Genomic DNA, 26,500 nt, shown 5'->3' on the forward strand with positions numbered 1-26,500 from the left:
CGGAGCTGCGGCAGGGAGGGAGGGCTGGGTAAGGGGGGTTGAGAGGGAGGATCAGACCGGATGGATGACGGATGCTCTCTGGCTTTGGCTCTGTCCTCTGTTCATCTGGGCTGCAAGGATACAGAAGGGGAGGTGGGGTACCGAGGGTTTGAAATGAGGAGAAAGCGACGGAGGAAGGGGCAACCAAGACGAAAACTGTCTTAGCTGTGAAGAGAACGCAACTTAGAGAAATGGACAGTGGATGACAGAGTGGTGTTGGATTAAAGAAAGCTGATTCTGCAGAATGGGAAGCAGAGACTCATAACAGGTTCTCATTTAAAAAAACAAAAACAAAAAAAAACTCCCAATACTAATATTTGACTTTCCATGACCTTTAAAATGGTTAAAACTCCATTTACTTCTGATAAAGCTAATTTTTTTAATTTTATCTGCCTATTGTCTTTGAACTCTCAAGGACTCCACCGTCTTTCTCTTATCATCAGCTAAATGTGTGTTTCAGTGCACAGATGGTCCAGCTTTGACAAAATGCTGCGTTCACTGGCCTGGTGCCACAAGTGGCTAAATACCCATCTACCAAACAAACCTCAGTAGTTCTGATGGACTTCCTGTGAATGCAAATGAGTTGGAGCAGAGGACATTTTTCTCCACTGCCTTTAGTATGAACGCTAAGGAGATTGCCATTCAACAGCTCTATCACATTCACACGTCAGAAAAGAAAAGTAGTAAGTGGAGATTAGACGAATGTCTGAAGTGTCATGTAAACTTTAGAAAATGTATTCTGAAAGCTTATTGATTATCGACTGATCTCGTCTGCCTCCACAGTCAGCCTCCAATCTTCAGATTAAAAAAGTGGAAACTGTTTTATGACAAACCAACAACACTGATAAGAAGATCAGTAAGGAAAAAGTAAAAGAAAATCCCTATACCTAACGCCTTATGAGGTTTAAGTAACTAAACTTGCAATTTCTATATACAAACATCTGTTTAGTGAGCATGGAGCAATTTAATCTGGCATATTCAAGTGGAGCAAGAGAAGCTTAAAACATTCCTCAGGGATTCTCATTGGCATAGCATTCCATAGACTAGAAGAAGACCCGACATAAACAATTTGATATAGAAGTAAAAAAAAAGTGTCTGTCTTGCTCTCAGTGCAAAACCAGCAACTTAATCAGGCAACTTTTAGTCAAAGTTTCTTTGATAACTGCTTGCAGTGTGTCCCCACAAGGCACACACTGCAAGCACCTCCATGTTTGGAAACATATTAAACACACACTTCTGTGGGCGGCAAGACAACAGGACCCTTGCTGCCCTCTTGTAATTTCAAACTGGTTAACTCCCAAACCGATCTCTGGAGATGACGGAGACAAATGAGTGTTGGCCCCCTTATCTGTCAGTAAATTCAATTTCCTGTCTGTACTTTATCGTCAAAATAACTTGTATATACAATATAACATTATGCATCCCTGTCTGCTTCCCAGTGGCAGTTTTCAGGAATTTATCATGATACTACTTTTGAAATGATGTGAATTTGAAAGATGAATAAATCCAATATGTTTCCTCTAAGACAGTTGCCCAAATTGGGTTGACATCGCCGGTATTTGTCAAGGCAAATAAATAAAGGCACTGAGTTAAATGATAGGAACATGAAATAAAAACCATGGCAAATACCAACTTCTTAGTGTATTTGATGGGTTGTAATCATAATGTCATCTAACTTTAGATTAAAGAGAGTAAGAAAAGTTACTGAAAAAGTATTTGCATATTTGGAATTTATAGGGTAGAAAATGCAAAGAAGACAAAAGGTTCAGTCACCGACATGCTTGGAAAGACTCAAGACATAAAAGAGAGTGAATGAACTTTCGCCATGGTCTACAAATTTCAATGATATCATGAATTATGTTCGGAAGAGATCCAATAGTCGTGAAAACTAAGTATTGATTGCCTACAATGTTTCCCACCGATCTTTGAACTTGTTGCGGGGTGCCACTGTAATAACTACTTTCATGAAAAATTAAGAGGAGACCTCAGGCAATTTAATTTGATTCTCAAGATTTAATCTTAAACTGATTCATAGTTTCTGTTTCATGCTATCATTCTTATTGAAAAGTTGGGAAAAGAGCAACTGAGTTCACCAAAAGTCACACGCTGAGGCAGAAATGCATAATGAAAGTGAAAGAGAACTAAATAGATGGTTTATTAAATAAGCGGAAGCTTTGCTCTTAATAAATGAAGCACTGGGGGGACATGCAGAACTTTATTATGGAATAACATTATTTTCTTCTCCATTTCAACTGACTAATATTCCAGTAACCCCGTCTAACTGGGTGTCCCAGTACAAATGATGAAAACTGGACTTTAAAACCAGCCGCAATGGGATAAAGAAGTTTAAAAAAAATCCTAAAGATGTTTTCTTTTAATAATTAATTCTTCTATAATCAGTAAGTACCCCAAGACATTCTCTGTAATCTCATAACCTGTCAATAATAAACTCAAGCTATTAGGAGTCATCCGAGGCACCCGGACAAAGATGCAAGTGGCAGAAATTGATTTATAGCTGATAGGAGATGGTGGTGGAGAAGTTTGCCTTCCTGTAATGCAATGTCTAACAGAAGGAATGACGGATGGTTATCTGTCGCCCAAGATATTAAGATAACTGCTTTTACCTTAACACTTTAAATCTATTTTTAAGACTCTGCAGACCAATCACGACTGTTCATCTACCTGCAGTTCCTGCAACAAAGAAGCCATAACAACTTTTACATTGAAGCATTTTGGGTAAAAAGCAGAAAAAAGAATAAATTCTAAACTATTGGTGGAATACAGGTGCAATGTTTCATAAGCACACACACTGATGCCACCTGACAACACTGAAGTGAGCTCTATCCTAATGGATCCTGCAAATGACCCATAACAGAAAACCTTTCAGGGAGTGACCCAAGCATCACTGTGGCTTTATATCCATGCCAAAGCAGTTCATGGCTTCACTGTATTCTCTAATGAAAATTAATTACAGCCCTTTATTTAAATTCATGAACTTGTTAGCACGCTTTCCTTCATTTCATGGCGGGTGTCCAATCTTGCCACTAGGTTGATTTAAAACAGCAGTGATCATTACTGGGGAGGACAGATAGGAACGCCAGTGGCATCTCACTCCTGCTTTGTGTCCCACAGAGATAGCAGGAGAAAAGCAGTCGACGTGCCTTTGTCCACTAATGAATAACAATATAGCCCAAGGTCACCACCGGGGAGGAAGCGACGGTGTGAGTGAAAGTGAAAACTGAGAAAGACGAAGAAAGACTTGGTGTTAGATTATTATATCCCACATTAGTATTCAGCGGTCCTCATGCTTCTCAGACAGTTGCAAGATGTGTAGAGTGTGTCATTAACTACTTTTCTCCCTCTCTTTTAAAAAGGGTGATATGTTGACCAAAATAACAAAGATGCTTTCATCTAATGATGGGATGCTGCTTCAAATGGAATAAACCTATGTGGATAATGTGCTATGTACTTATGAATATCAGTTAGCAATTACAATGTTTACTGTTAACCTGCACAGTAAATATTCAATTATCACTAAATGCACCTTCAAAGAAGAAAAAAAGAAAAAGTCAATTCTATCTGCTAGATACAGTACCTAGGCATGTAACGGTATATAAGCGTCATGGTTCGGTTTGCAACGCAATTTTACAGTCACAGCTTGGCGTGTTTACGATTGCTTCAATCAACAGAAACAAATGAAAAAAAGATGCCACTATGGATCTGACTGGAGTTTTATTTTTTTATTGAAGGATGAGCAATTATAGCGACCAGATGATGGACTGATTATACAAGGATAAGAGCATTTACAAATTCCCTAGTCAATTTTGTGGTTTAGGGATTTTTGTAAACATTTAAGAATAAAAACTTCTAAATTACTTGTTTTGATATACATAGAGAACCTAGTGTAAGCTGAAATACCTGCATGCTATTAGCTGAGACATCAATGCATATTAAGTTATATTTTGTGTCAATTATTTAAAAAAGCCACTAGAAAGAGATTTTACAGAGAGTCTCAGGATTTCATGAATTTTGCAGGAGCCTATCATCACTAATTACCACAAGTCCCAGGAGTTCGCTATACTTTTGGAGATTCAATTATAACAGTTTTAATCATTGTTTGGTTATGTATAATCACCAATACAGTTAAATATTCAAGTTGATTTCTCCAAGTGTTCAAAATCCTGCCAACATTAATCATCCAATGTAATTTTCAGTCAGTGTTTAATGTTTTATTAGGACACTGCTCTATTCACCTCCTAGTTTTAGTGCTTACATCAGTCTTACTAATTCTTTGGTTTGTTTATGAGTATCAGTAATAGTATAAAAAGTTTTATTTCTGTCTTCTGATATAGACGCTATTGACTGTATCAAATGGGTCAGTTGAGATTAAATAAGCTGAATACTTGCAATTCTTCACTGTCAGGCTTTTCTCTACTTATCGATTCCAGACAGTATTTTCTTGGCCCACCGGTAACTAGTACATACCCTGAGGCACTTCTTATTTTCCACAATAGTGACACACACTCAGAAACACAGGGGGGAAAATGACATTAAGCTGGTGATTCAGGAAGAAATAGATTAAGCTCTTGTTGAGGAAACATGAGGCACAGTTGTGCTGACAGACCCCTGATCTTAAATTGAGCCACAACCCACACTTACAGCACTGCAATGTAAACAACACTTTTGACCAGGATTCAAATCTATACACAAGTATTTTATAGACATTAATGTTTGACAAACACGTACATTTTAGGAGAACTACAAAAGCAAACTACATTAACTACAGATTGCCTTCACTATAATATGGTGTTTTACTCTCTGTTTTTTAGTAAGCATTCACTTTTACTTACTTATTTTTTTTTATTTTTCATTTTAACCCTTTTATCTTAAGTCTTTCTGCAGCCAAGAGCCAATGCAGAATTAGCCTAGATTATAAACGCTGTCAAGTGTTTGTTCATATTTAGCATTTGTTCCTGAAGCTAAAGATACATGCATTATTTTTCCCAGAATGCAGCAGTGCAGGGTCAGTCTTTCTTGGCCAGCTCCCTGTTTTTACAGGAGATAAAGCAAACGCTGGCCTTTGCACGCACGATGCACGCACGCATACACAAACTTTACATGACTCGTCCAAACAATGAGATCATAGAATTTAATTCCCGCACCCTGTTTTAATCCAACAAGCAATCTCGCTGGGTCTTTCTTTTCCTTATGACGCAACCCTAATCTGATAGGGCAGACAACCCGAGCACGGGAGGGGCAGGATTGGGACAAATAGACGAGACTAATATGCAGAATACAGACAATGTATAGATAGAGTTAAGGGATGGACAAAAATGGGGTTGAAGGACTAAAACATGATGCAGTAGATGCATTTAAAATAAACATCAGATGGAATAGGAGTGAAGGGTGATGTAATTATGAATAGCTCAATAGACTACTTTACAGCCACACTTGGAATCATACACCCAGATCCACACTGGAATGATTTCATAAAAGGAAAAATAATGTTTAGGAATGCAGCCCAGAGAAAAATCTGTCAAAATCTGCGCAGTCAGCGGAAGAGGGCTGACGCCAAGAGATGTCTTTGTGATCTATGAAATTTAGAAGGTAAAGTTGGTAAATATTAAAAAGTCAAATGTGGAATAATGAAAGATTCCTACCTAATAAACCTGAACGCCAAAACACATACAAAAAAAACAAGAAAAAAACCTAAGAGTACTCCAATAAAGTGAACCCCAGCTTATTGACAGTTCAGTATTTGTGGCTTTTTCCATTATTAATAGAAAAGTTACCAATTCTTTGTTTTTTTCCATAGCATATTCCTAAAATTTTCAAAAGGAAATATGGCAATTCTACTTCCAGCGCAATTCTACTTGACACACTACGGCTTTGTGTTTGCTAAGCAGCGAATTCTGGAGCACCATTTATTTTCCTTGCTGCTGATCAGCTGGATCTCTAAGAAAAATAGGATGAAAAATGGAAATATGGATCACTATAGATATAGCTTCTATGACTGTTTCCACTGTACGTATTAGTGTACATTATGTAAGTCTTAAATATATAGTAATATTTTGTATTTTAACGACAAAAGACCAGTTCAAGAACAGTTCAAAAGTTCATGCTGACATGGCCTCACTAAATCGGTACATGACTCCTACAGCAACAAATCATAGTATAAAGCTGGACTGTAACCTGAACTTGGATTCTTATGTTGACCCAGTTATCAAAGCCAGGTTTTTTTCATTTGAGTCAAAGTATAACCTTTCCTTTCTTTGTCATCACTTTGAGATCTTACCATTTAAATGGGAACTTAAATAAGAGGTGTACACTTTTAACACTCACCAGATCTTTAACTTTTATATGCCACAAACAATCATTTTTGACAAAAGTAAAGATCTCTATGTTGTTGAATCACTCTGTAAAACTTTTTTTTCCTTTGAGAATCTTTCTGGTGCATGCAAATTGGTTTAATTTCCTCCCAGAGCAGCAATGTTTTTAATCTACTTGGCATATGTTATCTACCTAGAAGCATTCAAACGCTCTCTGATGCATTAAAGCGGCTGACGGCTCCATCTGAACTTAAACAAATAAAGTGTTTGAATCGGCTCTACGTTCTCTCTGCTCCATCCTCTATCCCTGAGCATACTGCCGTTAGCTTGCTGAACTTTCCCCTGCAATAACACAGCCTGTCGCAGACATTTAAGAGATAAGGAAAACGGAAGAAGCCATTTGTCAGCCTCGGAGCAAACCAGACTCCACAAAGGGCATGCATCTTTCAAACAAAACGGGACTGTTGTAAATGCATATTAGGGATGCAGTGCACATTTCTCTGCTGTACAAGACCTGAGCATGCATCAAAATGTAGAGATGAACGCCAACAAGGAGACGGAACAAATTGATTAAATGCTATTAGCTATTCCTCAGGCCCAGTGTGACATTTAATTAAGATGAATTTCTGACCAAAGCTTAGAAAGTAATACAAAAAAAAAAAAATGTGTGGCTTGTTTGAATATGCATGGAATAATCCTGAATTGATCATGAATGTTTTCATATATATATATAAAGCATAAATTTGTTTTACAGGTGTATTTGTGGAGTATTTCCCAGTACACAGAGAGCTTACAATGCAAAGGAGGCCTGAGGGGTTTCTGCCTGGGCAACAATCTGAAGCTCGCTGCACATGACTGGGCAGTGATCCCAGAGATGAGAGGGAAAAGTGGGAGTGATGGTGGAAGTGTTCTGAGCAGGAGGTGATGTTATAAATAACATACTGTCCCGGTACACACGGCGAGGGACTGCAGAGAAACGTTTCGTGTGTGTTGCACTTCCTTTCCTGTCATATTAACATAATGAAAGAGAAAACACAGAGAGGTCTGTATAACTTTTTAAATATAGGCTGTTTATGTATTTTATATATATTTCTATGTCTTGACTTGATATGTGATCACTTCACATTGCAAAAGTTCTCATCAGATTGGAAGACAGCCCTTTCCATGCCACCCCAAAGACTCAACCATTGACTATTGCCTTCCCTTTCACAACTTAAAAAAAAATGTGTGAATTCTGAGCGAAATATAGTGAATTCTTCCATCTGCTACAGTCAGACCAAATGTAAGTAAGTAAGTGGCTTTTGGGTTTCATACTAGCATCATGTCATAACCTCATTACATGGAAATGCTGCCCAAACAGCCCAGTTGTTGCCAAATCTGCATTAAACTACTAAAAGATTGCAGAGTGACACTATAACTGATATCTCTGGTTAGGCTCACACCAAAAATGTCCAATCAGTGTGGTTCATTGATTGGTCCACAGGTCCACTCCAGTGTCAAGTAAGTGGAGATCAAAATCTGCTTGACACCATCTTCGTTTTAATCACAAAGAGTGACTGAATGCAGTAGAAGGACAAAAACTAGCCGGGAATATTATGTAAAAATCATCCCAACAACCGACTGGCTTGGTGGTCTGATTTGCAGCCAGGTAGTGTACATCATTTCTATTTCCTTTGCATGACCCAGAGATATTTACATAAATTTCCATGTGACTGGAAGGAAAATGAGTAAATCTGAAGAAGACAATTTTGCCAGGATGCTAATTGGTGTGTGACCCGCTTGGCCTCCAGACCGTTTCCGTCTGACCTAACCAATCAGAGTCGAAACATCAAAATGTTTCAACTATTTGTATGTATGATCCCCCTTAGAACAAAGAAATATATATTTTAAACCCTCAGCTTTCATGAGGTTTTAGTTCAGTGCTTAAGATACTTTTTCGTGTCTCCTAATACTCTGGCTTTCATTAAATCACTTATTCCTTGTTAAACATTTTCCAGAACAAAGAAGATGACTATGGATTTGCGAAAGGCCTTCAAAAATGAATCACAATGAAAAGCAGATTCACTGGTATGTGATTTGTCTGCGGCTGCTGAGTCAACAGTCAAATATTTGGAATATCTGTAGCTGGAAAATCAGGAACAGCAGGGGGTACAGATTGTGAGAAAATCAGTCCATCTCTGCTTGTCTGTCAAAATTCATTTGACTTGTTTCCCCGGCCCACATATTTCCTCACCATCACCTCCTCGCAGTAATCCTTAAACAATGATGCTGCGATTTGGCGTTCCTAAATCCTAAAGTTCACCGCTGACCAGCAGCTGTACAGGTCGGTGTGTACAAGGACAAAAGGAGACAAAAAAACTTATGTCTACTTTTGTCCTCCTGTGTGGGTTCAGATTCAGTTCAAGTAGGTTGTCTATTTCCATTTAGTTAGGATTACTCACAATGTGAGTAAAATGTGTTTTTTTTCTTCTAGCATGTAATGAAGACAGCTTTTACCTGCCTATTCATTTTGTTAAAGTTTCATCCTTTCAACAGGACAACTAAATTACATGAAATGTAAAGATCTGTCATCTTAATTGTGAAAATCCTACCAACATTTTAAAAGCAGTGAGCACCCACACAATCATGTAGCCATACTTCCCAGAGACAGCTAGCTAAACCCTCTAAAGCCATGAATTAATCTCTATAGGTGCTCAGTAATTACAAGGGGTAATCCTGGGTTCATCCGGGCTCGGAATCACCTCGTCTTTACGTAATGTATTCTGATCTGAAGCTAGATAGTGAACCTAGCTTCAGAAAATATGCTAGTGATTCTAGCATATTTTCCACAAATTCGGCAGTCAGGTGTGGTTTCTAAGAAACTTCTGACCTTCCAAATGTTTGTTGTACAATTTTAGAAATGCCATGTCCCCTGGAAACTTGTTGCCAGAGTTACACTAAATCCCCCATTGATTGGCTGTACTATAGCTCGTGATTTCTTCCCCCGTTTAAACCTCTCCTCTTACATTTATAAAGGTGATCAAAACAGAATTAGACCATTAAATAACTTTCCTCCCAAAACATTGCAGTCAAATTGTTAATAACAATTATTTCTTTAATCAGTTTCAATTCCTACATGAATCCTTATTTCAGGTTTCCCTTATTTGTTTCATTTTTGGACAGAAATAGCAATTAACCATTATTGATTAGTCTTAGATGTGATATTTCCTCCAGCATATTTTACAAAATCCTGAGTGCAACCATTACTCAGTGGAAAGTTGTTCTAGCTAATTTACTTTCATTGACAAGTTACAAAACTGAAATAATTTCTGATAATCACACTGATTGAGTATTAAACACACTTATTGGTGAATCCAATCATTTTTTTCTTTTTCTACCACAGTCTACTAAAATTGCTACAAACTCATTGAATCTTCCTATCCTTGTTTTCCAATTAATTTAAAATTTTTAGACAAAAAAAACAAACAAAGGTTATGAAAAAGTAAGATTCACATATATTTATAAAGTTAATTTAAAATCTAACATGGTCTAACAATATCCCCAAATGTTTCAATGACAAAATCAAACCTAACAGACTCAAAACCCCAGATAGGAGGTTTTGAACAAGTCACTCCAGCATTTGCAACCAAAAAAAAAAAAAAGGCTATGAAAACTTACTGGAAAGCTGTTAACATTCCCAGTTCATCATCATCATCACACGGCTCCATCGTTTCTTCCAGGTAATGAAGGAATAATGGGTCGGTGTGAGTGGGATGGAAGCCCCAGCCCCACGACTGCTAAAAGGCTCAGAACATTGGAGAAAGAGCTGCTTCCCTGCTCACAGTCTAACTCCTCCACTGAAAGAAAAAAACAACAACTCTGAATCTCTTTAAAAAAAATCCCCAAACTCAATTTTCTCAGTGCGTACATGTGTATGCGTGTGTATGTGTGGGTGTGTGTGTGTTTTTTTTTCATTTCTAGTTTGGTGCCAAATGTTCCAGCTTAGCAATGCTGTGCAGCGCCGCTGGTGATGGATTTAGCCGGGGCATCTGGGCCAGCGGGGATAAACTTCATTCACACACAAACACATGGACACACGAATACCTACATGCAAGACAACACACACACACACACACACACCCACGCACACACACACACACACACACACACACACACACACACACACACACACACACACACACACACACACACACACACACACACACACACATCAGCAGTGTTATAGAACAGAGGGAACAAAGGAGCACCCATTAGCTTTTGCTTTTCAGTCACACCAATTTACATTAAACGAAATCTGACACCAGACAAACACATCCTTTCTTTAAATTATTTTATTTAGCTAATTTAAGGGTTTCGTAAACAACACCACATCATTCAAGTCTGAATGAAGCAAAGCAGCCACAAACCATCACACTACCACCGCTATTGTTTGATTTTTGCCAGCATTAGCACAATTAGCTTCCCCTAAATTAATTTTTCCAGATGAATTCTAAAGTTCGACATCGGTGTTGAAGTTTTGGTTACATATAAACCACCACAAACTATATATTTAAGTTCAGTCCATTTGCATAAATCACCACAAATGTGAGCTGAAATGTGTGCAAGTTTGTATCAAAAGTAAGAATCAATGATAATGATTCAGTGCTCTCGAAAAGGCAAAAGCAGGGTGAGATTAAAGCAACAAAGAACACAATGACAAAAGGAAACACAATAGTGCACCTGTCCATGCTGACAACTGGCACTAATATCTCATGAGATGAACAGGGAAAACATGCAAACATCACTACCCTGTATGTCTTTGCTCCTTTTTTTAAACTAAGAGGATAAAAGAAAAGAGAAGGATTAAAAAAAAAAAAAGTAAAATCATGTCATCTGATCGATGTAGTATAAAGAAGTATGAGGTCAAAGGATGGCCTTCATAAAACATTTATCTGAAAAAATTGCCTTAAGACTGGCACATGGTGCAAGCTGGGGATGAAACCATTAATTTTCCAGCATGAACAAAACTACTTCTGACTGAGCCATCCCATCTAATTTTGAGAAGTAAAAAATAAGCAAAGTTACCATTCAATGCTGTTAAACACAGGGAAGTGATGCAAACTCCCAGGTGTCGTAGACTCTTGTTGTTGCCTTGAAAAGTAATTAATCACATCTCATCACTCACAAAGCACCATTACTAATAAACCAGGCTACAAGCAGGGCTGGGTAAAAATCCATTTAAAATCTGTATTTTCATGAAGATCTAGCATATTTATGCAAAACAAATGATAATTCCGAGAATTGTGTCAGGTAGGCAACCTGACACAATTCTGACATACAGTATGTGCTTATGTTTTAGAATAATTTCACGTTAATCATCAAACGTATGCAATTTTTTTTACCTTGTCTTATTTGAAATTAATGTAATAAAACTGAGTTTGAAACCTACAAATAGAAGCTTCCTTTGAAAATTCTTGGAAGACCAAACTGATGATGCAAAGTGCACCAGAACATGAAAATATCCTCTTTCATAAGAAGCCTAACTATGTCTTAATCCTCAGGCTGCCAGCGGCATAAATGCAAGAACAACAACAGTGGGAGAAGGAGAGGAAAAATTAAAAGAAAAACTGAAAAGGTTTAAAAAAATGAGAGCAAAATAAGTAGAGACAGGTATTTGTTCACATGATGGTGGACCTTCCTTTTGTCTTTGCAGTATAAGAACTTAATGTAAGTTGTTTCTTTCTTTACTATATAAAAGAAAACAGCACAACTGGAGTCCAAACTGTGAGTTATCAACAGAAACATTCAGGTTTTTTTTGTTTCTTTTTTATTATAGATGCTCCATTTCCCCGCACCCAGTAACCAAAAAGCACAAAATAAATGTAAAAAAATATATCTAGGTCATGAACTCATGCGCTATGACAAAATTACAAAATTAAACTTAGCAAAAGTGTGAGGTCAACAACAACTATATTCAGAAAAATGTTGTCCCTGGTTGAACTTGAGCTCACCTGAAGCAGACAGCTGCTCTGTCTAGATGTAAAACTTCTTCGGTGATTAAAGATAAAAACCCAACCAGAAACAACACGGGCGATGCGAACGCCAAGGATTTTGTGTGACGGAGAAATGTAATTCCACCTATCAGATCTCTAAAGCGTGATGGTGGGGTGCAAAATGAAAGGAAATGAGAAAGAAGAGACTAAACGCGGGTGAATAATACCCTTGGTTTTCCCAATTCCCAGACATTCTCGGAGGACTTCCAGGAGGAGCTGTGATTTATAGCCTCCATCTAAACTAATGCAGGGCTTTGTTTTGTCCGCTCTCTCCGTCCTGCTACAGGGAATCACATTGCCATTATAGAAGCACTTGTGATTAAAATCTGATGAAACAGATAATCATTGTCAGACTGAGCTAGAACCTTCGATTCACTTGCATGCTTCAGGCACAGAACTTGAGTCAAGTCCATTGCCATATTTGCAGCACTCAACTAATTTGGCAGATCTTTTGAAATGTCAACTTAAAACACTATGATAATAATGAGTTTCCTGCTTATATTTTCAGCTAAATGTTTCAGTCTTACTTACATATTGAGAAAAGAGGTCTCCCTCCATTCGGCTTTGCGAATTCGCACTTCGGTTGCAAGTGGACGACGGTCCTCTAAAGGTCTGCAGTTGATACCGGGGGCAGTCACAGACTGTTCAGAGCTGACTGATGTCAGGTCAGTGCTGAGGTCAAACGACGTCCAGGACGAGTCAGAGGAAAAGGAAGAGCTGGTTTCCACCCACTCTTCAAACAGTCCATGTTTGGAACCCATGGCAACTACAGTAAGACAAACCCAGCTATGTCGGGACACAAATGTAAAGAGAGCATTCTAGAAAATGTCTTGAAGAGCCATGAGCTTGTGGACAAGTCAGAATATACTTTTAGATTGGTGTGGAATCTACAGTCAAGTGCTAGAGGGAGAGAAAGGACCAATACGAATGATCATCAGGGAATTGAGATTTACGAAGAAAATAAAACCACTCAGACTGAAGAAGAGATAGCAGGAAGCACCGATGAAGATAGTCGGGGTCAAACATCATAGGTAATAGGTGCAGGCAGCAGCACTTCACAGGTGATTGCTCACATCTCATTAAATTCCATTTTTGCCCCGCAACAATTAAATTAGGGGGTAATCTGATAGAGCAGGCGCAGGATAGGAAATCGATTGGCGGTGCATGGAGAGGCTTGAACTTGTGGCTTTTGTGGCTACATGATAGCGCCGGCTGAGAGAGCATCTTCTTAGGTTGCACTGCTACGTGGTTCATTACCAGAAGACTGATCCAGGCAAAATTCAATTAAGCTCCACCACTAAAACCAATTAGACCTCTGATGTGGGGAGAACATGCTCGCCAATTTCCCAGAGGCGCAATGGGAGTGAACTAAGAGCATAGTTCTTCAGACAGGGAAGGCGGTAAAGTCTAAAGAAAGAACAAAGTGGTGATCTGATTTCTTTGAAATCTAAGCTTTTATCAGTATTGATCTTTATATCATATTCAGGTGAACACACATCCATTAGACTGTATAGTCAAAGTTCAAATTCATTGTGGTCAGTGACCAAACCGCCACCTACAATCTCCAAATACTTGTGACTTCCTCTAACTTTTCACATCGATTTAATTTGATACAAGCTAAATAAGCTGATTAGATTGATAAAATAAGATGCAAGCACAGAACTGTTATCTTATAGTTCTATTTCTATGTCCCTCTAGACTCTATAGGGAAAGAGAAATTTCTATCCTGGGCCAGATTTTGCCCACAGGTCTCGAGTTCGACACAGGTGATCCACAGCAGGGGATAAAGTCAAAAGTACAAACAAGCCAAAACAACAACAAAATAAAATGAAGCAAATATTTATTTTAGTAACAGGATTTTATTCATTTTTCATCTAAAACTTAAAATAAAATTTTGCAAACCTGCTTTTTAACAATGCATCTATTTTTCAACAAATGTATTCCCAATTATCAGAATTTTGGTCACTTTCTTTCAAAATGCTTGCTATATTTAGCCAAGCTAAATAAAATATTTACAAAGCTTATTTGGGTGCAGCAAAGTCAACTTTTCAGTAAAGATCTCTGGATAAACATGGTTCTACTTATTATAAAAGTTTGCTTTTAAAAGACGAATGCATTGAGTTATACTTAACATTTATTATAAAAAAAAAAAAAGTTTGACAAATTTAGGTGTTTCTTAAAATGAAGCTAAGGTCCACAAAAATATCTGTCCAACATCCACAATTGCAATCATCAGCATGCAAAATATACCACATCCTGCCAAATCCATAGAGTCTTATGCAAGCATTTTAGAAAAAAGTTGTTTTATTTACTTTTTTACAAAGAACAGTCACAATATGGGGAAAAAAAAAACACCCTACAACTTTTATAACACATTTTGGATTATTTGCTTTAAGTTTGAGGTCCTGTTAAGAGTGAAAAATAAATAGCATATGGGCATCATGTACATATTTACATTTTCACCAGATAATCTGATAAGCTTTTTGTTCATATTATATCCAAAATGGACGAGTATGTACATAGCTTTCTAGGAGTTTACTATAAAATCTAAATTATCTCTTTAAATTTGCTTGTTTTTTTTTCCTCCCTATTTGATGAACAGATTTTATGTCATAAAAAATTAGTGCACCATTAAACAGAACACACCAGTGCTTTTTAAAATGAAATGTTACTGGGATGAGTTATAGAATAACACATTTTTTGTTGGAAAAAAAAAGTAAAAGAGCAAATTTATTTTTTGGAACATTCAGTGTAAATTTTGCTAAAATAAAATTAAAAAGCAAGAAAAAAAGACAGTATTTATGAACAGAAGAGTTGGAAATTGCAGCAAGATAAATCAAAGGTAGCAAGAAAAGTCCTGTTCTAGTCTGGGAATATTCTGGGCCACTGAAAAGTGGACAAAGTCATTCTTCAGAAAGACCTAAGCTTCCAAACAGAAGTACAATCCCCTTTCACAGGCAGGCAGAAAAACAGCAACACACGAGTCTTTAATGTGTCCTTTTTACGCCTCGTTCTTCAATCAATACTCCAAAATTGCTGTTCTGGAAGGAAAGTGGGAAAAACGCAAGAAAAACTAGGGATAGTCATGAGAACCTTCGACTTCCGCATGTTGGAATTGATGGAAATCAGCATGCGTTCCACGTTAGTGCAAAGCAGAAAGTCGTAGCCCCGCATGCGGGAGCCATGGGGAAGTAACAGGATCCACACGGTGGCAGCAGCAGGAGGACGAAGCATGTTAGAAAAGAGAAGAAGAAGGAATGGAAATGCCCAGAGATGCTGCAGGGGTGCTTAGAGAGAGACAGAGAAGCTGTCCATTTCTTTTTTAATAAACCGGCCTTGGTTGTTTCATGTTGTAGTGGGCCTCCGACGCCGACACGTATGCAGACTCTGGAAAAAAATCCTCATGGAACTCAGCCAGAAACCTAAAAGAGAGGTCGGGGGGGTGGGCAGGGGGAATGGTTTTAACACTTAATCGTTATTGGATGAAACAGTCGGGCCACACGTTCCAGTTCACATCATGCTGTGGTTTTTCCTAGATTTCCACCAACTCATTCCAAGAAGCCTCACATCCAACTTCCCTCTGCCTTTCTATACATTTTATGGATATCAATTTATAAATTTATCTTTTCATCAGAAGATACCAATCGCGATCTGACACAGAGTGGACATGACCAGCATGACCGGAAAGCAGCAAAAGTGTAAAAAATAAATAAATAAAAATTTTCCCCCCTCCCTCTTCCCATCTAATCAGCAGCGGGGAAAACTAATCCGGAATCTTCTTAGTATCCGCTACTCGGCCAAATCCTCTAAATCTTGCCATCTCATCTTAGCTCCACTGGCCTTTCTAATCTCAATGCAAACAAATTATCCTCATCAGAGGAGAACTTATGAAGAGTGAACGTCGAGATGATGGCTGGTAAAGGTAAAGAAGGTCGGAAAGAGCAGGTTCTGCTTGGTTTTCAGTCAGTGCTATAAAGGCTGAGCCTCAGCTGATAATATTCAGACAGATATTTCATGGCAAGCACATCATTTTTTGATTTGCTAGTATTCTTCTGAATTCCTGTCAGAGGAGTGTCAAAATAAAGCACACTACGGCCAGACTTAATGGTGATCATTCTTACGGAGGGAAAGAGGAGAGCAGAGAGATCAGCTGTGGCCAAATCCCAGCATGCACTGCGCGTCAGTCTCTGGGACATCAATCAGTTTTTGCCCACTCGGCACAATCTGCCCGGAGGCTGATTACAGAGTAGAAACACGGAGTCTTTCCCAAAAGAGTCGAGTCTGAGAGCGTGGCCAGAGTCCTGCTGAGCCCACAGCATGGCGAGCAAAATATTTATTTTAACAAGAATTTTAAAAATTAAAACCATATTAAAATAATTGTACTATATATATATATATATATATATATATATATATATATATACACATGTATATAAAACGGAACATTAAATTAAACATGGAAAATGTGTATGAAAAACAAATACAGAATAAAATTTGGAAAAAAGAAATAATCTAAATTTTTTTTTTTTATTTTTGACATAAAAAGAAAGAAAAGCAGAAATAAAAAGAATTTTTAAAAAAGTCAGAAAAAGAGACAGAAAGACAGAAAAAGACCGAAGGAACAAGAGACAGAAAATGGGAGAAAGACAGAAAGATGATTGATGACTATAAATCATAAAAGTATGGGTAGTAATTCATCTGCCTTTAAGAACCAGTTGATTAATGTTTCGCTGATTGTTTTCAGCAAAGGGATGACCTTCGACCCTGCAGATGATGATGCTGCATGAGATGTTTCCCTGGCAGAAACTGCTGGGGCTCCAGGTATCAGTATTCCACATGCATAGAAAGAAAGAAAAAAAATTCTGCAGCCAGGAAGCCCAAAAAAAAAAAAAAAAAAGATAAAAAGGAGGCATCACACATTCAGCTCTCTAGCGCTACCTTTTGACAGGAGGGGGGTATTGTTTGAGTTTGATTAGAGAATGAAAAGACCTAAATCCCTGAAGATCGCTAGTGAGGATTTAAAGATTAGACTCCCGTGCTTGTGTAACGCCCACTCATCTCCCGCCCTCTAACACGAGCTCTCCTAACGAGTCACCCAGCATGTGGAGGTTCATGGATGACTGACAGCAAATGCAAACCAGTAATGTGTAAAAAAAAAAAAAAAAAAATAACTTCAAACTGAATTTCCTGGTATTTCAGTTTGGAGGAACTTATTTCCAAACTGAAATTTGGAACTGGTATTTCCTAACCCAACTGGTATGTACTTTGTCTTGATACATTATTTAAGCTCATTTTTAATGAGCGTTTAATTAAATAGCTATTGAAAGTAGAGTTCAGTCAGTTCTGGTTTTATACCTGAGGAAGAGTTCCAGATGTTTGATCAGGGCTCTGAGGTTCCGCTCAGGGATCTGCATTTTCCCCAGGATCTCCGGTAGCTTCACTGCAAGGAGAGAAAGTTGGGAAATGTGAGTGTGCTGCGTTTGAGTGGGACAGATGCAACCAGAATTCAGAACGGACCGAAAAGCCGCAGGAGGTGCTGGGATCCGTAGAGGTAGGAGGGTGGAGGAGGCTGGTCGTTGAGGGGGTAGTTATCAGGGGTTAGTTTCCAGCTCAGAACCTGATGGGTGAGAAGATGAGGAATTAAATATATATGGAAAGCAGATTTTCGCATGGTAGAGGCATTTCAAAGGGAGTAAACTGCTTCACCACCTCATTGAGCTCATTGTTTCTGCGGCTCTCCAAGCCGCAGAAAAGTCCGCTCCTCTCTTTGCTTGGCGTCAACGGCAGCGGAGATGACGAGCCACTGTGGACCGGGGTTTCTGGGTAAAGAGACGAGGGTTAGGACATGAAAACATGCATACTGCATTTCCTCCTCCGGAACATCGCCCCTTATCAAACCCTTCCACATTCTGCAAATAATATGAAAATGGTCTCAAATGTCATTTTAAAGATATTAACAAAAGATACATACAAAAATCAAACACAATATGGTGTTAAATTTTTTTTGTTTGTGCTGTTATAATTTTTAAGATTATAAACAGTAAATGTTTCCAAGTGTTGCACCCTCCACATTCACAAAAAAGAACATTTTTATAAATTGTGCTAAATTTGTGCAACTAACATTTTTGTAGCACAGTAGATTGACAAAGTTTGTAAATGTGGGTGGGCTTGTTGACATTTGTTGACCTCTGGAAACATTAATATCTTAAAACAAATAATAAGAGATAAACAAAATGTTTGATTCATAAATAAGAATGCATGCGTCATTGCAATTTACTTAATTTGAAGAAAATTGGGGGGCAACTTCACTTGAATTTGCAGATGTTTAAACCAGAAGGACATTGCCATCTACTGGATTAATAACATCACTACAACATCAAATCATTGAATATTTCATTATTGAATCAATCATACTTTTTTCCAGGTTGAGGAAAAACTTGGGTTGCGCTGACGTGTCGATCAGTCGTCGTTTGAGCTGCGGAGAAGCCGTAGCGCTCCCTCCACCTGTTAGTGTTTCATATTTAGACATCAGCAATCATCAATCTGATCAGAAAAGAAAAAAGGTGCTGCGTTTTCTGACCTCCGCTGCTTCCCTCGGTGGGCCGATCTCCACCAGATGTGTTCCTGGTGGAGCGCCTGAGGGACTGGGACTGGGAGGACTGGTAGGAGATGCAGTCCATGTCAGGGTGGCGGCGGCGCTTCGGCGTGGGGGCCGGAGCCGTGGGCGTTGCGGCAGAGGTGTCGCTCAACGCTGGCTGGCTGTCAGTGGACTGAGGCGTAGGGGGGTTGTGAGCCGGTGGGCTTGGGCTACGTTCTCGTTGGGGACTGGAAAAGAAAGAAAGAAAAGTTAGGAGTCATCCAACACAGAGGGAAAACATTTTGGTCAGAACGAACATACTTGCTGGAGCTTGGCGAGGTTTCGTTGACCGTGAGGAGCAGCCTGGAGGAGCTGACTTTCTTAAACTGAGCTTGTTCGCTGGGATAGAGCAGGATCATGGGTAAGGTGAAGTCAAAAGTGATCCTCAACCCGTCGACCATTTCCTTACAAAGTTCCTCACTGAAAAACAAACACAAATTTCACAAAAAAATAAAATAAACAAATAAAAAGCTGATTTCTTAACTTTAGTGCCGTCAGGGTCCTCACCTCCTCTCCGGGGGAATCGTCTGTGGGCTGCTGCTCTGCGTGGTGCTCTGTTGCCGCCGGTACCGCTCATTGGCCATGAAGGCCTTGTTGATCGTAAAGTGCTTCACGTAGGACTCCAGGATGTGAACCACGTTGGTCTGACAGGGAACCATAACAAGCTGGAGAGGAAGAGAGAAGAAGCGTTAAGAGCAAAACCCGTCACAGAAACCCCGGCAGGTCGAGTCGTACCTTCTTCCTCTTGTTGATGTAAAAACAGTCGTCTTCCAGTTTCTTCTTTAGAACATCCGGGATGCTGATGTCCACGTGAACCACCTTCTCCTCGCACTCTCGCTTCATGTTAACTTCCGGCTCGACCCTCTGAAAACACAAACGGCGGATGAATACTTTGAAGCCCTGTGCCGAGAAAATAGCCCCGCCAGGACTCGTTACCATTTTGTTGACGTCTTCCGAGAAGGTGCTGTCGCCGCTGTTCGAAGAGTCGGGCTCTGAGTCGTCGCCTTCGCTGCTGTCCGAGGTTGAAATCAAACCTGACGGCGGGGAAGAGTAAAACTTTGAAACGCTCGCAGATAGCAGCGGGAGATCGAGCGCCGCGGACGTAGTTCTCACACGCATCATCACTGTCCTCCTCCTTTGGGAGAGTCTTCAGAGAAGATTTGTTACCAGACTGACGACGTCGCCGCTTCGTCCATCCCTTTCTCTTCCTTACCGCCGGGATGAAATGGAGCAAATGAAATTCAGAAAGCTTATTCACGTTTAGAAATGGAAATCTTGATTAGAACAAGAACTTACATGCGCCCCAGAGCTTTGCGAGCCAGCTTACGTTGCAATTTGCGGTTTTCCTCCGTGTCCCTTAGGACATGATCCTCGGCAGCCCAACGATCCCAGCTGCACAAACGCAAGCGTCAGTTTAATGCAGAGAGAGTTAAAACCTCAAAACATGAAACTAAATATGACATGGTGAATATACTGTTACCTTCTGCTCCAACCGCTGAAGTGAATCAGGTACTTTGGAACTCTTCTCCCATGTTCATCTGTTCCGATCAAGACATCAAGGACCTGCAGGATCAAAAGCAAAACTTCTGTCAATTGCCATGGAATTAAAGTTGAACAATCACTGGTGAACAAATGTAAACGTCATTTACACATCCTTGCTTTTGGCTTTAGAGACATGAGGTTTCAGAATATTTCTGGTCAAAGTTGAATCTGCTTCAAGTTTCTGCAGATTCAAGTTTTCAAAGCAGAACATCTTCATTTTGGGAACAAATTTACTGATATAAATGAATATTATGATATCAAAATTAAGTATGCATCTGTATTGCATTGGCATTTGATTAAAGACCTCAAAACTCTGGAAGAAAAATGCAACAAGTGCCTAAATGTAGTAAAATTACCAATATTAATATAAAACAGCAATATTTAGATATTTTATTTTTTTAAAGAAACTAAGTTGCACAAATTATTAGTCATTACAATCTTATTTTAAATCAACCAGAAAACAAAGATCCAAGCAGGGTTGGAAGAAGTTGGGATGCTAACTTACAGCTAGCTAGCACAGGTTAGCAAAATGCGAGATTCAAACTGCTAACTTTCACAAAATAGTTGTCTCTACATATTAATAAGACCAGTTTGCTTAGATTATGGAGACGCTTTACGAAAAATACTGAAAAGTCTGGCCGGATAGGACCTTTATTCAGCTAGCTAGCTTAACTAAAACCTATATTAGCTGCGCAGTCGCGGTGAGTTTGTTTATTAGATGTTGACATTTAGCAGCGCAACAGTAACGAGATACATCATCTTGACAAAACAATGTATTTTTTTCAAAGAAGACAATAACCAATGTTTTAGGAATTGCTCAGATTAGAAGTTCTCCTCAAATGGACTCACGATCGTGTAAAACTGCAATACTACAGCTGTCTTTATGTTTTTCTTTTCTTTTTAATAAACACGTCATTCCGCTACAAACATGTAATCGAACGCACCCGGAAACCATGCGCTTATGCGAAACAAACAACCCGGTAAATTAATACCAAAAATTCATTTTTTTTTTCTTGAAATGGCCTCAGTCGCCTTTGTGATCACTCGTGGCTCCACACTGTATAAAACAGCCTCGCTTTCCTTTTGCAAATGACCCTTCTTCCAGGGGTTTAAACACAAAATGGCACGTTAGCTTGGTTAAAATCTTACCTTAGCGTCATACAAGACCTTAGCCTTGGTTGGGTCGGGTTCAAAGCACAAGACTCGTTCTCCTTTGTGAAACCGGTATTTAATTCCCCGCGAATTCATTTGTTCATGGCGACGTGTGGGAGAGAAGGCATCGATCGGACTCTTAAAGCCTCTTAACCCTTTCCTTTCCTACGCGGGAGTTTCACAGCTAAAGGAGCCGCTGGAAAAGATGGCGCTGTTGTGGGAACACGGGACGAAACTTTACTGCGCTGCATTCGTAGGCAACTGGACATTTCTCCACTATGTTGTCAGCTCTAACATGCTTGCAAATACGCGTTATGGCATTTTTTAAAATATATTTTTCAAAATGATTTTAATTCTAAAGTACTTTTTGAAATAAAAACAACAACTACGATTCAATGATTTCCGCTAAAATCAGTCGCGTTCTAATGAATATTGACTTTCCGCGCAGACACGAAGGCAGCACGAAACTCTGCTTGCGATTCAAAACCTAACCAGCAGATGGCAATAAAACACTGGAAAAGTTCACGACGCAACAAGAGTAATAAATATTCTAACTTCAAAATAATATGATTCTATATATTTATCTACATAAATTTAACACGAGTGTGTCATAAAGTGCCTGATTATGACAAATGTTATGAATGTATTCTTTTGAAATAAACAGATTTCAGGCAAACTGAATTGAGCTGCAGTTTTTTTCTCTCCTAAATTGATAGTCAGCATCAATAATTTCTGAAATGTTTTCCTTTCTTCCGCTATGCAAAAGACAATGTTTATCTAAATCCACAACTTCTGCACTTCAACCCCCTCCCCCTTACAAACTGTTTTTAGAAGTGTCAAATCTATCTCAGTTGTTATCAGTGTCATGTCATGCTGTGTTGCTTTGTGTTGCTGCTTCAAGAGGTCCCTCATTAGCAGACTTTCACACAGGGCTCCTGCTATTTCCATTCAATTTTATCATGCTTTTAAACTTTTTAACATTTGATCATGCTTTAAACAAAAACTTTGACCTATTTTATTAGGATTTTATGTTTATATTCTCAAAGAAATGCATAATTCTGAAGTGGAATGATCCAGAAACAGTAAAGATGGATGGAGCGAAATATAATGTATCCCTGAAAGAAACAGGGATACATTATAAACAGAGCCAGAACTGCAATAGAATTGGCAAAGTCTCGATTAGAGATGACTGAATTCAGGTCTAGAAGATGTAAGATGCAAAGTTGTTACCCGTGACTCCAGAGTAACAACTTTACATCTTCCACTTAATAACTGGCTGAAAATAAAAGGAACCAGCTGATGTTTAAAATACAGGTATAACAAATTCTGCTTTTCTAAATGCTTTTTGCATCAATCTCTCACAATCATTCTCCCCAACAAAAATGATGTTTGGGGTTTTATTTACACCACATAATGCAAGGCAGTGCATGAGGAGAGGAAGATCTTTTAATCCGAGTGATCACTTATATTGTTTGGCTAATTTTAGAACACAGAAGGCTTCCCCTGATAGGTCGAGTCCATCCAGACAGATGGATTAATAGGAGGATTAATATTCCTATTTTCATCTCAGCTGGATCTGCCTGTGTGTGACCTACAGCCTGTCTGATGACTCCATACTTATAAATTATAAGCTGCACAAATTATTGTTATTAAAAACAATTTCAGAGAATGAGGTTTTGGATCGGACCTTATTTGTTTCTTTCAATTTAAAAGTGAAAGTTCAACACTGGCTAAAACAGTTTTCTGACCACCTCCCCTCTACCCACAAGCCCCCACTCACGCCCATTCCCCAGAAGACGCACAAGAGAGAGGAACACTTGATCAGTCTTTACGCAGCTCTCCATGGGCTCTGCGTTCAATGGAGCACTTCTGAACTCCAGACTTTTGTTCGCTGGGGAGGCTTTAGAAAAATTGTTGAGCTGATCCAACGTTGAGGCGACATGTCAGCCGCGCAGGGACTTCTCAACAGCGTCTTTTCCTGCTCCTCTCCGGCCTCCAAAGCAATAGCCAAGAGGAGGCTGCGCCAAACCCGCAGCCTGGACCCGGCTATCATACGGCACTGTGGGACCGGGACCGATGAGATGAGCGCGGCGCAATTTGCGGCCGCCGACGCAGGTGCGCCGCCGCGTGCGAAGCCGGCTTTGCGCGCCAGAATCCCGACTCTGAAAGAACCCATCACGCCGTCGGTCTCCTCCCCGTCCATACCTTTGGACATTTCTCCATCCTCCAATTTCCACTTCGACTATGATATCGCAAAGCGCCCAAAGAGGAATACCGCGGGGGATTTGCCGTTCATGGTGAGGGGAGCCGGCGCTGCGCAGTCGGGGAGCACCGGCGCGCTCTTCTCGCCGCGGAGGTGGCTCCAGAGGAAGGTTCAACCGACATCCCCTCATGCGTATGTTGTGTGGAAATCGGAGGTAAGAAAACCAACAAGGGTGCATTTCAAGTTTTGTCATTTTTTTCATTATTATTTTAACGAGGACATTGGTTAACAAAATGCATGGGTTCTTGTTCCTGCTTGGTTGATATCATTGTCCTAATTTGCAAAAAAAAAGAAAAAAAGGGGAAAAAAGGTATTTTTTTCTCCTTTATCTTTTCCATGATGAAACTACAAACCTTAGGATAATTGATGGGGTTTTATGCAACAGAGCAACTCAAAGGAGAGTGCTTATGAAGCAGAAATAAAACGATACTTCTAATTTTCCAAATAAAAAAGCCTTCAGTTCAAGACATCTTAGGTTCCCTTTTCCCTGGATGTAAAAGGAAAGCATCCTCTCTGCATGATGCTGCCACTACCATGGTTCACTGCTGGAATGGTGTGTTTAGGCTTTGTGTTTGTTTTCTTTCTCGGTGCTTTTAATCTGATTAGAGACCATCCTCTTCCATTTGTTTGCCATGTTTCAGGGTGTGAAAATAAAGTTTTCATGACTGGGATGGGGTCATTTGTTTGCCTGCATGACTTATAGAAAGTAACATTATTTCTACTTTTAAATATATCCCTTATTTGCCATCCAGTCAAAAGAAATCCTCACACCCAAGCTTTGTAACTCTGCATCTCTTCCAAAGTTACCATAAACCTCTTGATGGTGGGCAGAACAACTCTCAGCTATTGTTTAAAAAAAAAGAAAAAAAAATCTTACTTTGATTTGTTCTGAAAGATTTTTTTTTGCATGTTTTTATTTAGAAAATTTACACTGTTTATCACGTTAGTATGTAATTATGTTGACACCCATACGCTTTTAACAAAATAGTTCAAAAGAAAAGCCACAAAAACATTTATTCTGATTAATTTCAAAATGCATCGTACACCTATGGAAACAAACCATTATACTGATTTGAGCATATTGGTAAGATGGTGCTCTGTCATCTCAAAGCATCAAACTCTTGGCATAATTTTTAGAAGAGAGACAAAAAAGGGTCAAGTAGATCAAAATTGAAGCTAACTGCACTGGGTTAGCTGTCATAGCTTTATTTATGGGTATCATATTATTTACTAAAAAGCACTCCACATTTCTAAAAATTGTTTTTAAAACAAAACAAAACAAAAAAACTCGACAGCCACACATCACTGTACTTCCTCCTCACCATTTTTGTACTACTTGGTGTTTGTTGGTCATCACATAGAATCCCAACAAACCACATTAAATTTGCGCCTTTGAAGGGACAGCATGTGGGACAGCACTTTTTCGAGCCACTGTACCTGTGGGAAAGCATAAGAAAATGGCCCAGGAGCTTTTAAGGATTAAACCAATCCAACAAAAGGTGCAATGAAGTGCAGTTAGTTTGCCCCCTGCTGCTGCCATCATTGACTTTGGGGAACCTTTTGTCTTCATAAGAACCTCAAACTGAGAGTGAATGAAGAGCAGGCAGGTATGAAATCCTAACCAAAACAAACTTGGTTGACTTATTTTAAGTGAACTAGGAGGGGGGTGCTTTACAGGCTGCATACTTGGCATGAGTCCACTTGCACTGATGGAAAGGTATGATGATTGTACTCCTTTTTCTTTTTTGTTTTAGAAATTGAGGTGTTTTCTTTTTCTGCTCAAGTTTTGTTGTCCTTGTGCTGAGTGTGGAGGCGTGTGTGCATGCATGCCACGCTCGTTTCAGGATCTGAAAAGAAAGTTCTCACGACTGGGAGGGGGTCACGGGGTCAAAAACCACGCGGCCTGTGTTCAGCTCTCCCAGCAGCGTTTGCTTCATTCCCTGATCTGCTTCTCTCGCAGCGTGCCTGTTGCTTGTTTACACGCACATGCATCCGCTCTCTGGATCTCACTGTGGAACGTTTCCCACCACAATAAGTGTATTTTCCATGTAGTTACACCCCCCTCCACTCCACATTAAGGCCCACCAAGGGTAGCATGAGGCCATCAGCATGGAGCCATTGGTCCAATCCAGACCGTAAAGTTATTGCACCTCAGGGTTTTCATAAAAATCCAGACCCAAGACGTTGCTGTTGGTGTGCTGGGATTTGTTCCACTCTGCTTGCTGTGAAGAAAAATGTATTACATAAATGATGAGCTACTACAGTCATAGAGAAATTTGTCAAATCTGATATGCTTTTGCCCAATTAGGATATGCATGCAGGGTTTATTTAAGAGAAAGGACATTCTTTCTTGCAGCTATACTAACACGGGGTGCCAGAGACGGCTGTAATCTGCATACCAGCGTTGTTTTCAGCTCCAGTGGAAGCTTGCTCTGTTTGTTGTAATGCTGTCTGCTCATCGGGGAAACTTTGGTCCATATCCAAGTGATAGCGTAGGAATGAGTGT

At 39.3% G+C, this 26,500-nt stretch overlaps 3 protein-coding genes across 5 annotated transcripts in view; 1 reads left to right on the plus strand and 2 right to left on the minus strand.

Annotated features, from left to right (window-relative positions):
- Positions 1 to 10,191, minus strand: part of LOC129379042 (FERM and PDZ domain-containing protein 4-like) — a 45,680-nt gene extending 35,489 nt beyond the window's left edge. Inside the window, exon 1 of the mRNA XM_055059592.1 lies at positions 10,026 to 10,191. Coding sequence (XP_054915567.1) covers positions 10,026 to 10,075 — 50 coding nt within the window. The 5' untranslated portion in view covers positions 10,076 to 10,191. The remainder of the gene's footprint in view (positions 1 to 10,025) is intronic.
- A 4,054-nt stretch (positions 10,192 to 14,245) lies between these two features.
- LOC129379043 (male-specific lethal 3 homolog) lies at positions 14,246 to 22,037 on the minus strand. 3 transcript variants are annotated; one of them, XM_055059597.1, is made up of 14 exons: positions 21,729 to 22,037; positions 20,518 to 20,600; positions 20,334 to 20,429; positions 20,151 to 20,245; positions 19,974 to 20,071; positions 19,773 to 19,901; positions 19,545 to 19,702; positions 19,299 to 19,457; positions 18,981 to 19,225; positions 18,815 to 18,904; positions 18,110 to 18,219; positions 17,918 to 18,017; positions 17,756 to 17,840; positions 14,246 to 15,822 (listed from the first exon to the last, which is right to left on the minus strand). In XM_055059597.1, the coding sequence occupies exons 1-14, from the start codon at positions 21,825 to 21,827 to the stop codon at positions 15,723 to 15,725; spliced, it is 1,647 nt and encodes a 548-aa protein (XP_054915572.1). In that variant the 5' UTR covers positions 21,828 to 22,037; the 3' UTR covers positions 14,246 to 15,722. The 3 variants fall into 3 exon arrangements, with proteins under 3 accessions (XP_054915572.1, XP_054915570.1, XP_054915569.1); XM_055059595.1 differs by lacking the exon at positions 14,246 to 15,822 and adding an exon at positions 16,912 to 17,215; XM_055059594.1 differs by lacking the exon at positions 14,246 to 15,822 and adding an exon at positions 16,912 to 17,262.
- Positions 22,038 to 23,548: 1,511 nt separating this feature from the next.
- LOC129379019 (rho GTPase-activating protein 6-like) overlaps positions 23,549 to 26,500 on the plus strand; it is a 55,039-nt gene continuing 52,087 nt past the window's right edge. Inside the window, 1 exon segment of the mRNA XM_055059557.1 lies at positions 23,549 to 24,148. Within this exon segment, the coding sequence (XP_054915532.1) occupies positions 23,672 to 24,148 (477 nt within the window). The 5' untranslated portion in view covers positions 23,549 to 23,671.

Source organism: Poeciliopsis prolifica, unplaced genomic scaffold (assembly GCF_027474105.1).
Source record: "Poeciliopsis prolifica strain line A6 unplaced genomic scaffold, Auburn_PproV2 SCAFFOLD055, whole genome shotgun sequence".
In the NCBI taxonomy this organism is placed as follows: Eukaryota; Metazoa; Chordata; class Actinopteri; order Cyprinodontiformes; family Poeciliidae; genus Poeciliopsis; species Poeciliopsis prolifica.

Coding starts and splice junctions, on each gene's coding strand:
- LOC129379043 (XM_055059594.1), bottom strand. CDS start 21,827: ATGAATTCGCGGGGAATTAAATACCGGTTTCACAAAGGAGAACGAGTC. Junction 20,246..20,333: donor CGCAAAGCTCTGGGGCGCAT/GTAAGTTCTTGT, acceptor CCCGGCGGTAAG/GAAGAGAAAGGGATGGACGA. Junction 19,458..19,544: donor ACGATTCCCCCGGAGAGGAG/GTGAGGACCCTG, acceptor TTTGTTTTTCAG/TGAGGAACTTTGTAAGGAAA.